Genomic DNA, 22,011 nt, shown 5'->3' on the forward strand with positions numbered 1-22,011 from the left:
CAAGTATTTCTACAGTGACGTCTCCACGCTGGTGCTCAGTTCTTCAAACCATAAGTTTAAATATAACAAGACAACATGGTTTCATTGTGCTGCAGTTTACTATAAGTTAAAATAGAGCAATGTATTGTTTAGATTATGGGCAAATGACATAAATGATGAATAAGCAAAGATTATTGGTGCAATTCATAGTGTTTACAGCAAAAACAAACAGCTAACAGTTTCCCGTTATTAGGCACAGTGTTCATCATAAACAGTTGTGTAACGTTTCCCCTTAGTCCCTTGGTGCTTTTATGCACATTCAGTAAGCAGACACTTTGGTGTTTGTTGATATATTTTATAATTTTGTTTTTGAGGATCTGAGAACAAATACAGGAAATGAGCACTGACCTAGCATTTAAACCAGGTGTATTTGTAGCCAATAAAAAGGGTGAGGATTCTTCTGTCCAATCCACAAGGTTTGTGACTTAATCGTGCTGCCAGGTTGTTGGCTTTTTTTTTATATCTCTAAACTTGACCGTTGACTTCTCAGGGCACTTGCTTTGAATTGTGACGCTCCTTTGAATGATAAAGATGGGGCGGAGTCTCGTAACTGGAGGGCAGGGAAGCCTGTCAGAGTGATCCGAAGCTCAAAAGGCAGGCGAATCAGCAAGTATGCACCGGAGGAAGGAAACCGCTATGATGGAATATACAAGGTAACACACACATGTACATCTGCCAATTTTCTGACTTCTGTCACTCATTTTGCCAGTAATCTTGCACTGACTTTCATTTAAAACACATTTAGTGCATGCTTGTTTACTTGACAAAAATCGATCTGTGAAGCTTGTCTTTGCCCAATTAACAATAATTTGTAAGACAAAAGCCCTGCTCACAATAGTTTATAGTCTTCAGCTCTGGATCAGGAAGTAAAATCGGCTCTGGTTTCTCAGGTGGAAAATATCTTAATTTGTGACTTACAGGTTTTAAATCATGTTTCCTGTTTCTTCATCCCTCAGGTAGTCAAATATTGGCCTGAAATTGGAAAGTGCGGCTTCCTGGTCTGGCGTTACCTGCTGAGACGTGATGATGTGGAACCTGCACCATGGACACCTGAGGGACTCGAACGCAGCAAAAAACTCGGACTGAAAGTACAGGTGAGTACATGTGTCACACAGCACTGTCGATACACCCACACACCTTTTAATTATACACCATGCACATGTCTCTTTTGTTTCTTTATTTTTCTCTGTCTCAGTACCCTCCTGGTTATTTGGAGGCGATGGCCAATAAGAGCAAGAAGGAAGCGCCTGTGCGAGGAGGAAGGAGTGGAGCTCCACGTGGTAAGCGACACGGCGGAAGAGGAAGGCCGAGATCTGGACGACCGCCAAAGAGGGTAAAGGAAGAAGAGGAGGGGGAGAGAGGGGGTGAGGAACCTGCAGAGAACAAGGACGGAGAAACACAAAAGAATGGAGAAGAGGACTCACAGAAAGACACAGGTCAGTGTGTGGGATGCAGGGAGAGTCATCCCACGGAGATTCAGTCAACCATGCATTTGGCAATACTTTTAACTTCTTCTGAAGCAGTGATCTGATGTTAACTGTATAAATGTGTGTGTGTGTGTGTGTGTGTGTGTGTGTGTGTGTGTGTGTGTGTGTGTGTGTGTGTGTGTGCGCGCGCAGTGTGTAAGGAGCAGCAGGAGCCCAAAGCAAAGCGGTTAAAGGAAGCAGAGGCATTTGTGTTATCAGAGCAGCAGCGTTCACTTATACAGGAAGATCATGTGAACAAGAAAGTGTGGGATGAGGCTCTGAGCTTCCTCACTGAAGGACCGGTACACACACACACACACACACACACACACACACACACACACACACACACACACACACACAGACAAACACACACGTACTTAACCTGTATTTATTCTTGATCACACTTTCACACTTCTTGTTTTTCTTGCAGAACTTCCTGCGTAAGGTGGAGCAGATCTTCATGTGCGTGTGCTGCCAGGAGCTTGCTTACCAGCCCGTTACTACACCTTGCCAGCACAATGTCTGCAAGGTGTGTGTAGTTTTATTTGGGTTTATAAATTAATGGCTTATTTTAAAATGATTAATCTTTAGAATTACTTAACTTCAATTAGTTTGTAAATGAAATATGAAAAAAAAAATTTTAATAACATTGGGAAGTTATTGTTATTTTTGGAAATGTGACATTTCTGTAGCTTAAACACTCATTGGTTGTGATGTCTAGCTGTAGAGTGAGATGTAACATGACAATATTTTTGCTGCTTGTTTCTATGTTTCACCAGGAAATTTCTTTCACACATCAAACTCTTGGTTGTCCCTAAGAATCTAACACTGCTGCTGTGTTGTGATTACAGACCTGCTTACACCGATCATTCAGAGCTGAAGTGTTCACCTGCCCAGCATGTCGCTACGATTTGGGGAAAGATTACGTCATGGTGCTGAATAAAAACCTGCAGCAGCTCCTGGATCAGTTTTTTCCTGGATACAGCAAGGGACGATGAGATGTCACCGGAGATGTGGACAGAAATAATCTCCATCCAGTTCAATGGCACTTACACATATACACACACACACACACACACACACACACACACACAATCAGTGCACTAGCTCCTACACCCAACACAATAAAAAAAAACACACACAATCAGTGCACTAACTCCAACACTCATAAATCGCACATGCACACACACACACACACACAGACACACACCTGCTTCATGTAGATGTTTTTTTTCATTAACACCAGCCTGATACTTGTATCCCAAGGACACCTAGGTCATCACCATGACCACGACCTCTGCTGGTTGTGCGTGGGATTATTCCTACATACACTTCCCTCAACTGAAGGACACACACAAATTTATAAAACACACTTTCTACAAAGGAGCAACGGAAAACTAGTAACAACTCTTTTCAACGGATCTGTTAAGGATGGACTAATAGCTAATGCTCATCAAGTGCTAGTTGCTGGTAACAGGGGAAAAATGGCTCACAATTCTCCATAAAAGTGACATAATTTAACCAAACAATGCTAACCCAGCATCAAAGAATCAACTTAAAGGTGGTTAGTAAGAATAGAATGTTCAGATGGATTTACTGTTAAAACTGTCAGTCGTGTAATTCAGTATCCTTTTGTTATCTGTTTATCACAGCAATCTTGATAGCTATACACCAGATTACTGAATTACAATTAGGTTAATTGCTTGATCTGGGATTGCTAAATATTTAGAGCTAGCTGGCTAGCTAATCCTCATGCTTCTCAAATTTAGATTTTTATGTTTTACAATAAAATTTTGTTAATAACAACAAAATAATAGTAAAAACAGAATAATGTATCAAATTTAATGACATGATGGCTGTATATGTAGGAATACAGTAGTCAGTCATGCACATCTGAACTTGTACACTGAGTGTGTTACGATGCCCTGTGCAGCATAAGCAAGACTTGCAGCTGGCTTCACCTCAAGCATGTGTTTGCCCTTACACTTCCTAATTGTTAGCTCTCATGTGACAGGGAAGACCTGGCTAGTGTTTTTTTTGGCTAGATAACTGAAAAGATCTCACTCATTGGTTTATGTACAAACAATTCTGATGCCTGAAGACTCACAAATTACCCCATTGCTAATAGCTAATATATTTAGGATATGATAACTGTAAAACACAGTTTCTTAGTTTTTGACTTACAACAGTATGGATAATATCCAGCAGTATTTACTATGTCACTGTTAACACACGTGTTAGATAGCTAGTGTTTTGGTATAGCTAAACATATACAGCTAGCTGGCTGGCTAAGGCTGTAATGGGATTTTAGTTATCTCTTACTTATTTTGTGTTCCACAATGATTTTTTTCTTCTTCATATCATTACACAAACCTGAATAAGTTCTCACCTAATTAGTTTTGTAGCTAATAAATTCAAGCATGGATAACCATACAAAATCACTGTTCTTTGTATATTATTGTATAGGTTGATGGATCCCTACAGCATGGTAGGTAAAGATTGCTGTAGTGTGATATTGGTTTATTTTATTGAAATTTGAGGATGTACAGTCCAAAAGGTCTTCATTATGCTGGCTGTTTTCCGTTCTAGAACAGGTGAACTTGCCAACAACCCTAGCTGGGCAATTTTTGGGCTCATTTTTAGTAGCTAGCAGGTCTTGAGTCCTGAAACTATGTTATTGCAGGTAACTACTTTGCCAGCATCAGAAAAGGGTGCGATCAGGTTTCTAGCATAATGTGGCAACTCGAAAATTCGTGGCATTTTCATGTGACATTTGATTACACTAATTTAGTAATATTTCACCGAACAACCATGGTTAGCCAGTCAGCAAGCTAATGCTAGCCTCTTAGCTTATGGTCATTGTTGCTGGGATAATAATGTTTGGTTAACTCTAACATTTCTTCTACCAGGGACTGTTTTTTTTTTTTTTTGGTAATTCTAAAATGGTGACTTTTGCCTGAGAGTGGCAGTTAACAAACAGTCTTTCCTTTGGGATGAAATAAATACAAGGAGAATTTGTCACAGAGGTAAAGTCTGGCTCTCTGTCAATATTCAATTCTTGAATAGGATTGACCAGCTGGATTGCAAATGAAATATACAGTTCTTGGAGAAGTGCAGTGCCTAAACTGAGTTAAATTCATTCAATAATAAAAACTGATTTAAAGGTTTCAAAAGGTTTGGCTGAAAAACATAGCTCATATTCCCAAACTGGGTCGAATCAGGGCCCAGCTGTGGTATATCTTAGCATGTCTCAGCTTTTCTTGTTGATTTTTTTATTATTATTTAAATTTAGTCTCAGAGACCTACAGTTTATATCTATTGCAGACCTGCCAACCTTTAAGCAATTTGCATAGAAACAACATATTCTAATATCAGTTTGTTAGTCGTGGTTCATTTATTTACCAATAAAACTGGCAGATGGGCTAATCTCTATTTGAATCTGGAATGACTGACAGGGATGTTTTGAAATCTTAGATATTGATTGTTTGCCCCACCCCCTTCCACTATCTCACGAGTAATGTTTTGGTTTGTCTCGGCTCTGTTTTCCCGCTGATGTAGCGCCCTCGCTTCCTGTAATGCTAAATGGAAAAATGTTTTGTTTTTATTAATGTTAAATTAACTTTTATCAGTTTTAGTCCCATTACTAGCATTACACAAGTATATATTAAACATCACCTCACTATAGTCATTTAGGGATGCAACCTAAAGTTTTTCAGACAGTAGAGAAAAAATATGTAGTAGGCTCACAAGCATGTGAGAACTCTATAATGCAGTTGTAATACAGTTTTATTTGTATAGCAATTTTACCAATGGGCCTTGTCACAAAGCAACTTTAGAGAAATATATTAATTCTGGATATAACTTTTAAAACTTTATCCCTAACAAGCAAGTCGGAGTCAATGGTGGCAACGGAAAAGAGACAACCAGACTCAAATTACTCTGACATATTAATGGTATTAAAAATTTACAAGTGATTATAAACCAGATTGCACATATATACAGGGTTTTACAGTAAATACCAGGCATTTAGGGGAGAAACAGCATTTCTTCTTCTGGCTTATCAATTATAATGGCAATGTTTCTGTTTTACAATAAATTATCATATGTGTAAGAACTATAAGAATAGTTCTAAGAATTATAAGACTGGAAAAAAACCCCACTGTTTTGCTGTTCTGCCAAATGTAAATAATCCTACTGGAGACTCAAAATGGAAATAGATCATAACCATAGATCATAGAGTGATAGCAGCCTGTTGGTGTTTGGAACCTGTTACTTTTCCTGTAATCAGAAGTTTTTTGTCTACATCTTAACTAAAACAGACAGCAGCTCCATCAGTGCCTAGTGTTTACCCCAAAAACTCTGTATGTGCTCACACTCCAAGTGACAAGTTGATTTATAGAAAGATCATATTAAAAATGTTTTGATTTTTAAGTATGAATAATGCATTACTATGTATTATTCCTCTTTAGGGTTGGCAGATCTGTGAATAGTTATTGAGAATAAGCTACATTCAGTTCAGGAGTCTTATTATAGTGTTAGAATCATTCTGAGGCTTGAAGACAAAAATTAAAGGCACCACTTCTGGATTATGAGCCATTCAAAATCTGATCTAGATCAGATTTTTTTGCCCTGTTTCTGTCAACGTCAAAAAAACCACTTGCTGTTTTTATTCACACAAGTCCAGAGAGGTTATGCAGTATATTTACTTATCTGTCCAGATCATCTCAACTTAATAAATGTTCATGTTTTTTTTAACAGGTAGTTACATTATCAGTCACATTTGATCTGTAGTTTTGTTGTTTTCAATCATTCGTTATTGCCATAATATTAAAATATGAACATTTGTATGGAGTTTTTTTTATTACTTATGAAATGTACTGTAAAGAAACAATTTAATGAATTGAAAATTATTCATTATTATTCATTATCATTATTACTCTGTAATTGCAATTTCACCATTACATGTATTTATTTACAGCATTTTATACTTTTATTACATTCAGATTACAATTAAGAGTCACAACTTAGCAATTTTTCAAAATACATAGAGGTCTGAGAAAGTGAGCCAATGGGACAGCGCCAGGGAGTTAAAGGGGGTGGAGCTAGGCTAATTGGGGGTGGAGCTTGCTTATAGCAAAGCTATAAGCAAATTATAAACAAAATCATGCACAAAAAGTACAGATTTATGTAGTAATGGCCTACAGAGTTATAATTCATAAAATAACCTTATTACTTCCGACAAAAAGAAATGCGATGTTTTGTTTTGACTGTTGTTAATGTAAGCATTATCAATGCATAGCCTCCCTGGACTTCAGTAATTCTTTCAGTCTTTTGTTTTCCAGCAAAAAAAAGTCCCTTATTTTTGCAAACAATGGAAAAGTCAAAATTTTGGTGAATAGTGTTTAACCTGTAGTCACACAGCCAGCATTATGTCGGCATCATGATCCTAATGAGTGACAGGCATCACTGAGTCATCAGGGGTGGGGCTTAAGTTAACATTTGATCAGCCGATTGCAGATTAAAATTTAGCACCACTTGTCTTTTTTAAATAATTTTGACCTTTTTTTCGGTGAGGTGTGTAACATAAAAGACTGGTTTGAGTAATACAATATAATAGTATAGCAGCGTAGTAGCCTAGTATTAGCTTTAAAACAGCGGCAAGTATTTTGCGAGCATCAGCACAGTTATGCATTTGTTATGTTTTTTTATGTTTAAAAAGGAAAATGTTTACAACTGGCTGATCAAATGTTACTTATGCTAATCTCCTGCTGTCATGAAAATACATGACACTGTAAAACCAGGATTTGAACCCATATCTCTTGAACCCATTCTCACTTGTGCGTTTGCTCCTAAATTGTCTGTCTTGTTTGTGGAGGGAGAGAGCATGTGATCTTTTCAGTTTTTTCTTTTATTTTTATTTGAACAAGTTAACTGATGAAACTGCTTCATGAACTGCTATACTGTATCTGTGGCTAAATGTGATTTGCAGTCTGATTTTCCTTTATTTCACCTTCCATTCTTTTTAATTACCCCTGCAGTAGTTGGTGATGCTAGTAAACCCCATTCTTGTGAGTTTCACTCTCACTCTCTCTCTCGTTGGTTCTCTCTTGCTCTAGTCCTAGTTCCTGTTCTGCTGCTTTGCTTTTCTGCCTTCATGTCTGTTCTGTTTTGCAGCACGTACTGAAGGAGAAGACTTTTAAACAATGTAAAAACAGTTGATGTGTTATTATCATGAGCGCTGATCATGACGTCGTTTTTCTAGTGTTTAATCCCTCTTTTATGTTCATCATCAGTTCTGTTGATGTGGCAAACACTTACCTAATGACGCACAACCTGCCTCAGCAGCAACATGGCTTCATATTGTGATCCCAAAATTTTATACATGGTATTATACTTGATATGTACCTATTAAATATTTTGATTTCAGAAATAACATCCTGTTGTTTTGGCTGTGTTTATCAAAGTTGTGTGTAAAGGGAACTCAAACAGCCACATGGTCCCTTTACCCCAAATATAGTTGATCTGCTAAGTTTGCATCTTTAGTTGTGCACTGATGCGATAATGCTCCAGTATGTAGCTATACAGCTAACAAATAATAGAAATGTATAGCTACCAGTTTAGCTGTGTGTGTAAAATCATCACAAAGACAAACAGATTAGTCAAGTTCTCTCCTGAATAACATTTGGGTTAAACTCTCTGTGATTACACACCTGATGGAAATGTGTGGACTCTTTTTGCGCCAGTTACAAATAATCATTTATTATTTATTTATTTGACATTCAGTCCTGAACATCATCCTAATCCTAGTTGTTAATGAAATCATTCTGGCTTACAGTTTTTGTTCCAAGTTTGGTAAAAAAAAAACTATATGCATCTGAATAGAGCAGAAGGTATACATTGAAGCATTAAGAGCATTCAGAAAATGAAAACGTCCTGGTTACCATAGAAACAGTAGCTTCAACAAAAAAGGAGGCGATGTGTAAATTATTGAGAAAGTGAAAGCTGGAGTTTGGCTGGAGAAGGGGATTTATAGCAATATCACAGTCAAAATGACTAGGTGTCAACTGAGCAGTACTGCTCAGTTGACACCTAAAAAATGAGTAAAATTGAACTTGAAAATCATGAGAAAGTAGTAAAACATGGAAAATAAAAATTAGATTACTGAGCTCATGATGGAACATAAAAATGTGTAATGCAAGAAAACCTGGAGTTTCCATTCAACTACAGTGTTTGGAAATGTGTTGCAGACTCTGGCACCTCCTTGTGGCAATCACAGTGTATCTAGTCTTTGGGAAGCAGTTTTTTAAAATCACATACTAATGGGTTACGTGCTGTTTCAACACTGAGCACCTGGAGCTTCCAGCCCTTTACAGTTTTTTTGGATTGCTTACACACTAAAATTAAAAGTATTACACTATTAGCAAAACCTTACACTCAAGAGGAAAAACATCAGCCCATATTTGCACATATAACTACTATAAGCACAACTATAAGCACATTGTCAACCTCACACTTGTTGCAAAACTCCACACACAGTGATTTGCAAAACACTAAACACACTTAACATACATTACACACAAAAGTCTATCATGAAGTCACTTCCTCAAAGCACTGACTGTCAAAAAATTACTGCACCGTCCAACCAATCGGTTCAACACAGTCATCAGGTGAACAAACACTTGTTTGCTTAATTGTAGACACACCAATCAGGTGTATAAGCACTATAAAAAAGCAGCAGGTGAGTTCATCGGTCTTCAAGAACAATGGAAAGAGTCAGAGAAAGAGTAAGACGAGGAGGAGAACGAGGAGGAGGAGGAAGGGGAGGAAGAGGAATCAACAGAGGAAGAGGAAGAGATGGAGGCCATGCTGGAGTTAGAGGAAGAGGAAGAGGAAAACAAAAAGGTGCTCAGAGAGGACCGAATCTGACAAATGAGATCTGCGCAACACTGGTTGACCACCTTGAGGGAGGCTGGACTGCGAGTACAGCCAAATCTAAGCCGATACACAGTGGCAAGTGTGATAAGAACATTTCGACTGGAAAATAGGTATCGTAAAAATATCATCATATCAAAAACATCTGCACGGTTTCAGTAACTGCTCCAAGTACTGTATTCTTATGCACTATCAGCACTTCTGTTACCTTTTCCTGTGAAATTACTGTACTGTTGTATACTGTTTTTTTTCCTACATAGGATTGAGGATCAGGAACGACAAGGGGGAAGGCCTCCTATGTTCACAGAACAGCAAGAGAGGGAGCTAGTAAACATGGTTCTGGCCAACAATGCTATAACACTCAACGATTGCGGCATGATTATGAAGAGGTATGTATTCACTTTAGCATGTGTTCTTGCATACCGTCTCAATCTTTTACTGTACTGTAATATGTATATTAGATCTACACTGAACTACACAATTTTGCATGACACTGTTCATCAGAGAGTTTTACGAATGGATGGAGAGGAGATCCAGCATGAGTTCATTTACGTAGATGAGGCTGGGTTCAACCTGATGAGAACACGAAGGAGGGGAAGAAACATCATTGGCCACAGGGCTATAGTCAGTGTCCCGGGGCAACGTGGGGTTAATATAATACACTGTGCAGCCATTACACAGAATGGGGTCCTCCACCGCCATGCCCATATGGGCCTTTACAACACAGCACTCATACTTACATTCTTGGACCAATTGCACAACATAACAGTAGCAAATCAAATCGATCATATGCAATACATTGTTGTCTGGGACAATGTGTCTTTCCACCGCTCTGCACTGGTTCAGAACTGGTTTCAGCAACATTTCACTGTCCTATACAGTATCTTCCACCATACTCTCCATTCCTCAACCCTATAGAAGAGTTTTTCTCGGCATGGCGTTGGAAGGTATATGATCTTGTCTTTTGTGTATTGCATTTTTTGTACTTTTTGTATTGTCTTGTAACTTAATGTCTGCACTGTTTTTTGTCCTGCACTGTCTTTTGTCCTGCACTGTCTTGCTTGTCTTGTCCTGCACTGTTTGCGCCAGGTTGCACAGTTGCACTTTATGTGGCTAAGACTACTTACATGTCCTTAGCCCTGTCTTTGTTTTATGTAGCACCTTGATCCTGGAGAAACGTTGTCTCATTTCACTGTGTACTGCAACAGCTATATATGGTTGAAATGACAATAAAAAGCTTCTTGACTTGACTTGACTTGACTCTTGATCTCCGTCTCCAGGCTTAGGTACCCCTCATCCAAGCCATGGAGGAGGCCTGTGACCAGATGGAGGTAGCAGCAATGCAAGGATGGATTCGTCATTCAAGACGTTTCTTTCCAAGGTGTCTTGCTAATGACAACATTGCCTGCGATGTTGATGAAATTCTCTGGCCAGATCCAGCTAGGCGAAGAGACAATGTCTAGTTTTTTGTTGTTGTTTTTTTTTTTACAGTAAACTTACAGTACAATACGTAAAGTGACATTTTGTTACAGTATTATGAATCTCCATGTCAACATTTTGGGCATGTTGACAAATAAATGAGTTTCTTCAGTCTGCAACATTGGTCTTGTGTAGTGTTTGGTGAATTTACATTATATTTGTACTTTATTGATGGTAGCCTACTCTAATCATAGGGAAGTAGAAGTGCTAAAAGTGTTTTAGGTTTATCACAGCAGAGTGTAACTCGTGCAAACAGAGTATAGTAATGTGAAACGTGTATTTCATATGGTAACAAAGTGTGGTTTTTAAACAGAAGTGTATAGTTTTTACAAGAGTGTTTAATTATGCAAGGGATCTGTAGTGTTTTGCTAATTGGGTGTGTGGTTGTGCTAATTGTGTGTAGTGTTTTGAAAACACGGGCCCTGTTTTGAAAATCGTGCTTAAACAATCCAAAAAAACTGTAATACTTTGCCTGGACAAATAAAACTCTGCGCCTTACCGGACATGGTTCCAATTCCAACAGAGTACGCTAAACATTATATTTAAACTGAAAATCTGTAGAGAAGGATCATAATGATCATATTTCACAAAAAAACACAATAAAACAATAAAAAAAATTAATAAAACAAGAACAATTCAAGGTTATACTAACCTACACAATCAAATCAGTCACTTAATGCAAATGAATACTAGTCCACTGCCACTTTAATTCCAGTCTCCTGCAGTAAACCCTGAATAGACTGCATAAGGAATGGTGTATGGTAACAGGTCCCATGTGAAAATTGGTCCAGTTCCTTAAACACACAAGTCCTCAAAGATAAAATTAGGCATAAAGACTGAAGCATGCAGCAGGCACTTCACTCGCAGCGGTCACCCTGAGGTCAGAGGGCAATCTGGAGATTCCAGATTCTCTGCAACATCCTCTAGCCTTTCCAGTAGGTCAGTGAATGACGGCCGCCGATATGCGTCCATCTGAATGCAGAGAATAATTTATTGGTTTATTGCAGCTAACTAAATTCTGTCTGCTACAAAAAAAGGTTTCCATAAAGTTTTATTTTGCTGCATCAAGTTTAGTGTTTTTCCATTCATTTGTATTGTTTACACACAAATATTTAGCTCTAAAAATAAGATGCTTCTGTTTACTGGACCTTTACCTCATGTTCCTTTTGATTAACACCAATATGCTCGCTAAAGTAGCAAATTTGTGAACAAATTTGCCTTCAGTTTCACAGTGTTTAGTGCCGGCCTTTATCCTGATCAATTTTCAAAAGTGCTTTGTAGTCTCTACCAAAAACACACCCTCATACTAGTTTACCTAGTACCTTTTTAAAACTATTATAATATAGAATAAACAAGCATTTTAAAATAAAAATAGAGTTGTTGATTCACATGCTTGATGAAGTGATAGGACTTTAGTCAAAATCTGAAGACCCCAAGTGACTCACAATGGAAGTTTATTCTACAAACTGGGCCCCAGAACAGAGAGTCTTCATGCATGTCTTCCTATTATTTTGAGGGATGGTCAATCCAGTCAGGCCGTACTAGAGAGCATGGTTTGTTAAATGCTTTGAAGTATTTTGATACTGGTCCATGGAAGGAAATGGAATAGATTTGTAGGTGAACATGAGTATTTCATGTCTGATGCAGCAGCTACAAAGCAACTTTAGCTAGCCCAGCAATGAGATTAGTGTCATTTGGAGAAATCTGGTTCAACTGGAAGGTTAGATGGTGCGCAGAGGCTCTGATTTGTAGTAATCTGGTCTTGAGATGACCCAGAGATTGATCAAGCTCCTGATCACCTCTGTAGACAGGAAAAGCCAGTTTCTGTTGATGTTGTAAAAGAGAAACCTACACGCGCGAGTCAAGTTATCAATGTTAGCTGATAAGGATGGTTGTGAATGCTGTCCAGGGACCTTGACATGGAGATGCCTTCACAGAAATGTGCTGAAAGGTCAAGGAAAATGATAGCCAAGAACAGTATGACTGTTCTAGTGCTATGAAGCTTCTCAGTAACAGCTACAAGGGCAGTTTGTGGGTAGTGTACAGCTTTAAAGGCAAACTGGATAGGATATTGGAGGCCGTTCCAGGTAAGCTAGAGAGACATCCACTATATAATATACAACACATTCAATAACTTAAAAAAAAAAAGTGAAAGAAGTTGATTTGGTATCTAGAGTACACTTACTGTATTATTGTCCCTTTGTGCTGTCTTTCTATCTCTCTACTATCTCCCCACACTGTCTCTCTGTACCATCTATCTATACTTTACCTGCAGGTTGCCTTAACACATGCATCATCTTAATACAGTATACAGATGCTCCATACGGTTTTACTGAACTATATCTCTAAACTGTCTAACTGTACCACATCCATGTATCATATCGCTGTACCATATCTCTGTATTATCTCACTGTACTGTATCACCATGCTGCCTCAACACATCAACTCAACATACTGATGTTCCATACTGTGCAACCTCTCCGTACTGCCTCACTGTACCATCTCCCAGTATTATCCCACTGTAACATTGTCTCCATACTACCTCTCCATAATATCTCCTGCACCATCTCTCTGTACTATTTACTGTACCGCCTTTCTCTGAACTATTTCTCTGTAACGTCTCTCTGTACGATCTCTCCATGTATCATCTCTTCTCAATGTACTATCCCACCTGCTTACCTGACAGCAGTTGGCTGGGAGCTCCAGAACTTTCTGTGGACATCCCAGTACCAGATCTCTGAATGCCTCCACATCCAGACCAAAGTCCTGGAGAGAAGAGAAACACAGATGTCCTAAAAGATATTAGGCGTGTGTATGTGTGTACACAAGAGAGAGTGTGAGCTGGCAGTGTTTACCTGTGTTCTAGGCAAAATTTCTGGGTCAGCAGGAATTCTAGCTAGAATTTCACACAGCATGATGCCAAAGGAGAAAACATCCACCTGTGATTGGTCAAAGGGTAGCAGTTACACAGAGTTGGACTGATTAATCCCAGCATCATGAGACATATCGACAGTACACTGACAGGAAGGACAGAGCAAATGATACATGGGGTATCACTTCAATCAAATGTGATGTAAATCAATTAGTTTCATGTAAAGCTCTTTTCTTTTTAGGGAAACATTACTTATAACTAACAGATCAATTCAGGGACAAGTGTCCATTGTTCTACAACTCTGGATGGATGGAATTCAGAATTGATAAGAATTCAGTTTTATGACAGTTTTTAATGACTGAGCAAATGCAATGTACTATACTCTTAATACATATTAGCACATGGCAAGCTGGTTAGTTAATTGATTCTCAGGGACCACTCCTGTGAATAATGTGAGCTAGTTTACTATTGAATTTTGTCTCAGTTTCTCATTTCCTCACTGAGGCAAATTGATGACAAGCAGCATAGATTTACCCTGTAGTGCCCTTTGAGGTTTATAATAACTGTAACAGGTTCACCCCACCAACACACACACACACACACACACAAACACACAAACACACAAACATGCACTCACACACAGAACAAAACCCAAACTGTAAGGCATGTAAACCTTGCGGCCATATGGTTCCCCTCTCAGCATCTCGGGGGCCATCCAGAACGCAGAACCCACCAAGGACATCTTTCTGTCAGGACTGCTAACAGGAAGCTCCACCACCTCTCGGGCAAGACCGAAATCTGTCACCACTGCCTCTCTGCCCTGTGCGGTCACTCGGATCAGACAGTTCTGCAAGCAGCAGTTTAGATATCAGGCAGAGACGCACTTACATGACAGAAACAGCGGTGTCTAATTCTGCTCTGCCAAATATTACAACTTTATTATGAAATAGGCAGATCGCTTTGTCTACTTTTATCTCTAAAATGGGGGGTTTACACTTTTTCTGTTCACTTTTGTGATCAGCCTGAGCTCAATTATTTATCTGACACTGGAAAATGTTCATTACAGACATGGTAGACAGACAGATAGGCAGAAAGACACCCATTCTCCCTGTCAAAAGTTTTGTTTTTCAATCCTGTCCACAGACAATAATACACAGTACAACTCACTTCAACACTTAACAGTGTTCCTCTGTCCAGGGTGTAAAGTTTGTTTCGTGACATTTTGGCCTTGTAGATCTAGAGCAAAACTAATGAAAATGTAGAGATCCAGTTAATTGTGTAAATGGTATGCATCTCAAGGAAAGCAGTTTGTTTCCACTTCCAACTGAGACAGAAACAGAATCTATCCTGCATGTTTAAATAATAAAATACAGACTGACGCATATGTGTGCAGAGCTGTCGTCCAGCAACACGGTGAAATCTGAACCTGGAACAACAACAAGCAAGGTAATGAAGTGCACATGACCCTGCATGTTTGGATTACGTATCTTCTTATCAATTTCCCACCACAGTGCAGCTAAAGTCTGGATTCTGGTTGATTAATGTCCTTTAACAGCAGCTCTGGCAGCAGTACAGCCTCAAATCACAGGCTTATACTAAATGCTTATTCTAACACAACATTGTTTTCACTCTACAGATTTTTCAAAGCTGTGAGAGACTGATTTTACATTTAGTTTATCTTATGTCTTCGCTTCCACATTGGGGACTGTACACTATTCTTTTTCTCTTGGAGCATTGGCTGTGACCTGCTCGCTAGAATTGCTACTGCTGGCTTAGCTGGTTAGCTTACACCATAGCTAGTCCCTTGTTTCCAATCTTGATTACTGATCACAAAAGCTCACTGAGTTTTTATTACTACATGGGTCAAGCTTGATCGTCAGTCTCTTGCCCTATTGCCAACTAAACATCCATTAAAGTGGCCATTCATCAGCTGTACCATTGCTAATGTGTTCTACTCCTTTTCTCCACATATCCTCTTACAAACAGAGGTGTGAGAGACTGATCCGTCAACCAAAAACTGCACCGGTATTTGAAATGTCTCCAAACCACCGGCTTCTGAATTTTATAGCAAAAAAACTGCCATTAATGTACACAGAGTGACACAGCACTTTATTTACATACAAAATCTCAGATTAGAACTTATTTGTGCAAAAGTGGAATGAAAAACTATAATTATTATCCAATTTCATTTTATACCGTGATTAAACGCGACCTCGCATTAAATAGAGATATTACAAAGCAAAATTGGAAGCTTAGACGCAAGTAACAGATAATTGGTGCCTCTGGTCAGTGCACATAGCTACAGTAGTATAATTTGTTTGCTGTCTTTTGCTCTGTCAACAAAGCTAGCACAAAGCCTAGAATAGAGAATTGGAAACAGACAAGCTATTTACACAGCAATCAGTACATTATTTATTTTGGGTTTATCTAGTGAGCTTTAGAAGCTATTATGAGCTACTATTAAACTAAACAAGAATACTGGATGCAACAGGAATGACTTTTGAATTGACTTTTCACAGGGTTGTGTGTGCATGCTCCAACCTTGGAGTTCAGGTCTCTATGGTAGATGTTCCTGGAGTGGAGGTACGTCATTCCTCTGCAGATGTCACAGGCTAGTTCAACCTTTTCTCTCCAACAGAGCGAGATGTCACTGCTCGCCAAAAGCTCCTCCAGACAGCCACCGCTTACATACTACATGTACACACACAAACATACATACATACAACTTGATTGAGAAACCTAATCCAGCCTTTATATATACATTATTGTACATGTATTGCAGAATATTATTATGAGCATGTTTTTAGATTCAAAATAAATGAACTCACCTCGAGGATCGGGTGCAGTTTATTCTCTCTGACACAAATCCCCAGATACCTTCAGAAAAGATACAAAATATTTTTATTCCTCACAGTCAAGCCAACATAATCATGCAATCGATGCAATTTGATACTTGTTTAAAGATTAAACTGAATCTTGATATTTACTCTCTAGTAATTTTTTTTAGTTTATGAATGCAGCTACCAGTTAAAGCCTCATGCACCAAACACATCTCAGAGCTCAGAGATCTTATACAGTATTTGGGACACTGTGGTCAATTTTCTTTTGCCCTAACCATAACCTAATTTTTCTTTTGCCCTAACTGGTCACAGTGTGACACCTTTGAAAACAGTTCTCAACACATTCACAAAAAAGGTAAGCAGATTCTGATGATCAAATGGATGGAAATAATAAGATAGTTAAGCTCATGAATTAAAGGAATAATAAGACTTTACTACTTCAAATATAAAACTGATACTTTGAGCACATCATTTGCTTGCTGACTCACCTCACCACATTGGGGTGTGAGAGTTTCTGTAGGAGGCTCATCTCCCTTATGATGCTTTCCTGATCCACATCATTCTTATAAACCTTTACCACCATCACCTTCATTGTGGTGTTATGCATCACCTGTCGCACATAAAAAAATAACTCTGAGAAAATGAAGAGTCACGATCCACTTTTCATACTTGATGTCAAAGCTCTGCATATCAGTCAGTACTGAAAAATAATTCTGCACCTGAGTGTTAATACAGTAAGTGTTACTCTCAGTGTAGGGAAAAACATGTACATTTATAGCTCATGACTTTAATTCATAGTTATTTTAACTTTCTTAAACATTTCTAAAGTAGATTTCTGAACAATTCTCATAAACAGTTATTCCTTTTCAATATTCCTTTTCCTAACACAATAATTAAACCTTATTATTCTGTAAAGTGTGATGGTTTTTTCTGTAACAGTTTCTTATAAATAAATAACACACTCTCAATAAACTAAGTACGATACGTGATGGATTTTAACCATGGGACGTGCTGTTAGAAAAATAATCAATAATGGGGTGGTGTGATGCATCCCAGCAGTGTTCCTGTTACCCTGAAGCTGAATATTTACCTTTTCCTAACAGAACAGAAAATAAACACTCATTATTTATATTTCTGAAAGCATTCTTTGTTTACAGCATTGTTTCACACCTGCCTAAAACTTTTGCACAGTACTGTAAATTTTAACATTTAAACTCACTTTAAAATTTTGTGGAAATTCCACAAACAATCTACTGCCTATGTGACCGCAGCTATAAACCAGCCTTTCCTCCTCCTCTCACTTGAAATACATTTTTAGAAGAAGTTTGGGGTCGAACTGAATTCAAATTAAAACTAAACAGACAAACAAAATTGAATGAAATTTATTTGCTCAAATGTAAATTCAGCCTTTTCATTTTCAAGGCTGACACACATACATACATACACTGCTATATAAAGTAAAGTATGAATTCAATTCAGTTAAATACATTTGTCTTTTTGTACTGGCACCAAAACAATATTGAAATGATAACATAAAAAAATAATTTAAATAAATGAATACACTTGATTTCACATCATAGATAAATAAAGCATACAAATTCAGATGTTATTGGTACAGACATGATGTCATATTTATCCTGCCCTAAGAACAGCTCTGTGATATTTATTGTAGACCTGCTGGTATTACTCAGAGTATTCAGTGTGTCTGAGGTTGGGAGTCAAAAGAGATGAAATAATGATAATTGTGGATGTAAACGAGCATGTGTAGTCAAATATTCTGTTTGTGCACCATGTTTAACATTATATGATATGACTGGGCCCTTACTGTAGTAAAATAACACACTAAAGTGACTTAAGTACATTATTATCATCTTTAAAAACATGCTGTTTTCAGGATTAACCAGCTGCATGATACAATCAGAGACCAAAGCAACTATCCTGAGACACATGAGGACACTGTCTTCACTCTGAACTCACAAACTGGACAAATAACACAACAACCATATCCCCTGTAACATTTACACTTTTTGGATTTTTGACATAACAGTACACAAATATACAAAAAAATCCTTTTTTTAAATATATAAATAGAACAGTCTAGAACTTTATTTTTGTCTATATAAATTTCCAATGCAAAATAAACCATAATCGTGTGGGGTTTTTTCTGCCTTAATGAAAATGCCACAAATTTGTATTTTTTAAATGTATCATATCTCAATGTAACTATTTTTTTATTTTATTTTTATATACTTGTTTATTTTTTTAATTGTTACAGAAACATGTGTTTACCCAAATTCAAGGTATCATGTCAGTATGAAAGATTTTCTAAAAATTACCCAGCCCTAGCTGTGTGTGTTACTCTGACATCTCAATGGAGAATCCTATACTCACACGGACACAGTGGTTAATTAGAAGGGGGGAAAAAGTGTTACACGTTAGAAAATGATAAAGTGGATTCTGTTTATTTGTACCTTGTAGACTTTAGAGAAGAAGCCACTCCCTATGAGCTCTGAGCTGAAATCCTCCCAGAAATGCAGTTTGCAGGCACAGATATCAAGGCAGCTCTGGTGCTTGGCCTGGCAGTAAGTATCTGTACACTCACTGAGGAGGGTGGGTCTACCAGGCTCCGACATGCCCACATCAGATATCCCTGTGATTTTATCTACAAAGCATAAAGACCAATCCTCATGACTAATACTGTCAATAAACACAGTGTGACAAGAGCACTAAAAAATCTGTAGGGCTGCATTTTGCTTCCTGTCTCACTAAGCAACATGTTAACTAAAAATTGCCTTACAAAAGAACAGCTGTCAAACAAACGACAGCTAATTTTGCCATGACGAAGACGGTGAGACACTGAAGCCACATCTCCTTTACTATCATAGACAGAGACAGAGTCCATAATACCTTTTCTAACATGGACAAAGATACACCTTCACTTACACAGACATATACAGAGGTCAGATCACACTTTTCACCAGAAGTACAAGACAAAGGCCACACCTCTTCAACTAAATAAGCAACAAATTTACTTATGAATTCAAACAATTAATCAAGAGAGCTGTGTGACAATAAAGATGACTTGACTTGACGTCATTTATAAATAAACTGTATTAACACATTGTCTGACTTCAACCACTGACAATGATATGTCAGTGTAGGCCACATATGCTTACATTGCAAGAGCTATTAAGAGCTCAGCTGGTCTGCCTAGCTAGCAAACAGTCTGCTATCTGCTTTATGAGAAGTAATTGCTAAATTCTCTATAAATCAAGAATTAAATGTGTAAAGGTGTTACTCACTCCAGTGGTTCAGCAGATTATTCATGTGCATTGTGAAAGGTGAGGATTCTACCTATCACCATCAGCTTCACTCACACTAGCTGAAACACACCAAACACCCACAAAATCATTAAAAACTGATAAAAACATACATTTTGCTCAACCTTAAACTGTCACAGTGTTGTATTTACAATATATTTTGTGTACCTTTTTTAATTCTATAGTGACCAATTTTTTTTTTTCTCAATTGCATCCATCTGCAAGCTGGTGCCATTACTTTTGTGCCACCAAGGATTTTGAATGTATACAGGTGTAAATATTTATATTATTTATCTTAATTAATTTAGAAATCTCAAAATCACAAATCAATTCTTATCTGAAAAGTTCAACAAGATTCAGATCTTAACTTCACTAAGCAAAAATTAAAGTTGGTAAATTTTGTCAAGCTAAATTTTAAACCTAAAGTGGTCTCCTCACAGCACAACACTATAATTCTCACCTACTCACACAAGATTTATAGGTTTATAAAGCATTAAATCATATATCACTGAACATGTAAAACCCCACAGAGGTCTCTCGGATCGACAAGGACCAGTCAAGATTTCGTAAATTAGAATCAGGAGTAAATATATTATCATTCAGATTTTGGACTATAAGATTTCAGATGTGTATTTCAGATTATATTGATTAAATCCTCATTAATTCAATCAGTCCTCCAATCTAATTTATTCATTCATTTATCAATCTAACCGTTTGTTTATTCATTTATTTATTCTTTGATTAATATCTGTGTAAAGAGAAAATAAAGTAGAGGTACACTGTATAGTACATACACACGTTACAAGGCTACAACTGTTTATTGGTTGTTTTTCAACCAATATCTTAATATCTACTGTGTATTAATAGTGAGATTAGTTTGTGTTGTTTAGAGATTTAATAATTGAGTTTTTAATAATTCAGCTTTTTTTTATTTTAATATTTGAGCTCTGATTTTCTTTTAGAAAGCTATCAGTAAACACAGGAATGTAAGGGTAAAAGCAACAGATGTATTTATTAACTTGATTACACATCATGTGTTTTTCAGTAGTCAGTAACCATTTGTGTATAAACGTCACACTTTAATTCAGGAAACGCTGTTTATTCATTATTGTTTCAATTCTTTTCATCTGTTATTGAGGAACTTAAAAGCTTTATGGAAGTTTTTCATTTTCTAACTTCTAAAATAACAAATAAACAAAGAACATTGTGTGTTATTAAAAACAACATACACAGAGGTCTGTAAGCGGTTAATACTTACTTTTCCGCTATGTAGGATGAGCTGAAGATGAACCGCGTCTTATAATGAATAATAGACACACACAAACGCGAGCGCGCGCGCGCACACACACACACACACGCTCCTCCCCGCGTTTAACCAATCAATGGCCTGCTTTATTCTGACGCAGTTCATTGTCTTTCACTGTGTGCTTTAAAAGACACTTGTTAAAATATTGATTAATGTTATTATTTATTTTTAGTGATCTGGAGCTGCAATCCTGCTTGGTTTGACTTCAGTTGACTGGAAGTGATTTAGAAAGACCTGTGTGTATGACGTCACACAATGGTTAAAAAAAAAACTTTTGCTGCTCATCACAGACTACAGTGAAGAATGGTAATTGACAGCATCATGATATATGGGTGGCTTTTTAACAGGAAGAACAAGGACACTTGAATTTGGAGGAAGAATTCAAGGTAATAAATGAAAACTGAAATAAAGGTGCTTGAATAAATAACCTGCACCGGAGAGCACCCAAGCTCAGACTAGGGCATCATCTTTCAGCATGCAACCTGAAGCATTCAACCAAAAAAAACACTGGAGTGTATTTGCGACAAGTCTGTGGGTGTCCTCGAGCGGCCTAGCAAAAGCACAGCCCAAAAAAACTATAGAAAATCTGTAGACAGATGTGAAGATGGCAGTTTCTAAATGCTACTCATCCATTCTGATGGCACTTGAGAGGTTCGGCTAAGTAGAACAGGACAATGGCAGATGTGTAAAGCTTGTAGACTGACCCAAGAAGACTCAAAGCTGTAACTGCTGCCAAGGTGCTGAATAAAATATT

At 37.6% G+C, this 22,011-nt stretch overlaps 2 protein-coding genes across 4 annotated transcripts in view; one reads left to right on the top strand and one right to left on the bottom strand.

Annotated features, from left to right (window-relative positions):
• The window catches only part of LOC113638608 (E3 ubiquitin-protein ligase UHRF2-like), a 42,059-nt gene extending 27,642 nt beyond the window's left edge, over positions 1-14,417 (top strand). Inside the window, exons 11-17 of one of the 2 annotated variants that reach the window (XR_007139017.1) lie at positions 530-692; positions 996-1,133; positions 1,235-1,475; positions 1,659-1,807; positions 1,939-2,037; positions 2,360-2,602; positions 14,378-14,417. Coding sequence is in view for 1 of the 2 variants with exons in the window: in XM_027139925.2 (XP_026995726.2) it covers positions 530-692; positions 996-1,133; positions 1,235-1,475; positions 1,659-1,807; positions 1,939-2,037; positions 2,360-2,506 (937 nt within the window). In the remaining variant the exon portion in view is untranslated. Of the gene's footprint in view, positions 1-529; positions 693-995; positions 1,134-1,234; positions 1,476-1,658; positions 1,808-1,938; positions 2,038-2,359; positions 7,942-14,377 lie in introns of those variants that run through there. The other variant, XM_027139925.2, reaches the window with a different exon arrangement.
• Positions 11,607-21,956, bottom strand: zgc:113162 (uncharacterized protein LOC553743 homolog). 2 transcript variants are annotated; one of them, XM_027140019.2, is made up of 10 exons: positions 21,210-21,956; positions 19,934-20,013; positions 19,103-19,293; positions 17,120-17,241; positions 16,620-16,668; positions 16,333-16,482; positions 14,465-14,638; positions 13,775-13,858; positions 13,599-13,685; positions 11,607-11,891 (listed from the first exon to the last, which is right to left on the bottom strand). In XM_027140019.2, the coding sequence occupies exons 2-10, from the start codon at positions 19,962-19,964 to the stop codon at positions 11,790-11,792; spliced, it is 990 nt and encodes a 329-aa protein (XP_026995820.1). In that variant the 5' UTR covers positions 19,965-20,013; positions 21,210-21,956; the 3' UTR covers positions 11,607-11,789. The 2 variants fall into 2 exon arrangements, with proteins under 2 accessions (XP_026995820.1, XP_047661771.1); XM_047805815.1 differs by lacking the exon at positions 14,465-14,638.
• Positions 21,957-22,011: the final 55 nt, after the last annotated feature.

Source organism: Tachysurus fulvidraco, chromosome 21 (genome assembly GCF_022655615.1).
Source record: "Tachysurus fulvidraco isolate hzauxx_2018 chromosome 21, HZAU_PFXX_2.0, whole genome shotgun sequence".
Classification (NCBI taxonomy): Eukaryota; Metazoa; Chordata; class Actinopteri; order Siluriformes; family Bagridae; genus Tachysurus; species Tachysurus fulvidraco.

Bases quoted from the DNA above. Each gene is read 5' to 3' on its own strand.
- zgc:113162 (XM_027140019.2), bottom strand. From the start codon at position 19,964: ATGCACATGAATAATCTGCTGAACCACTGGA. The intron at 19,294-19,933 runs GTGAGTAACACC...TATGCTTTGTAG, and splicing joins TAATCTGCTGAACCACTGGA to ATAAAATCACAGGGATATCT. The intron at 13,859-14,464 runs GTTTACATGCCT...GACCAATCACAG, and splicing joins GGGAACCATATGGCCGCAAG to GTGGATGTTTTCTCCTTTGG.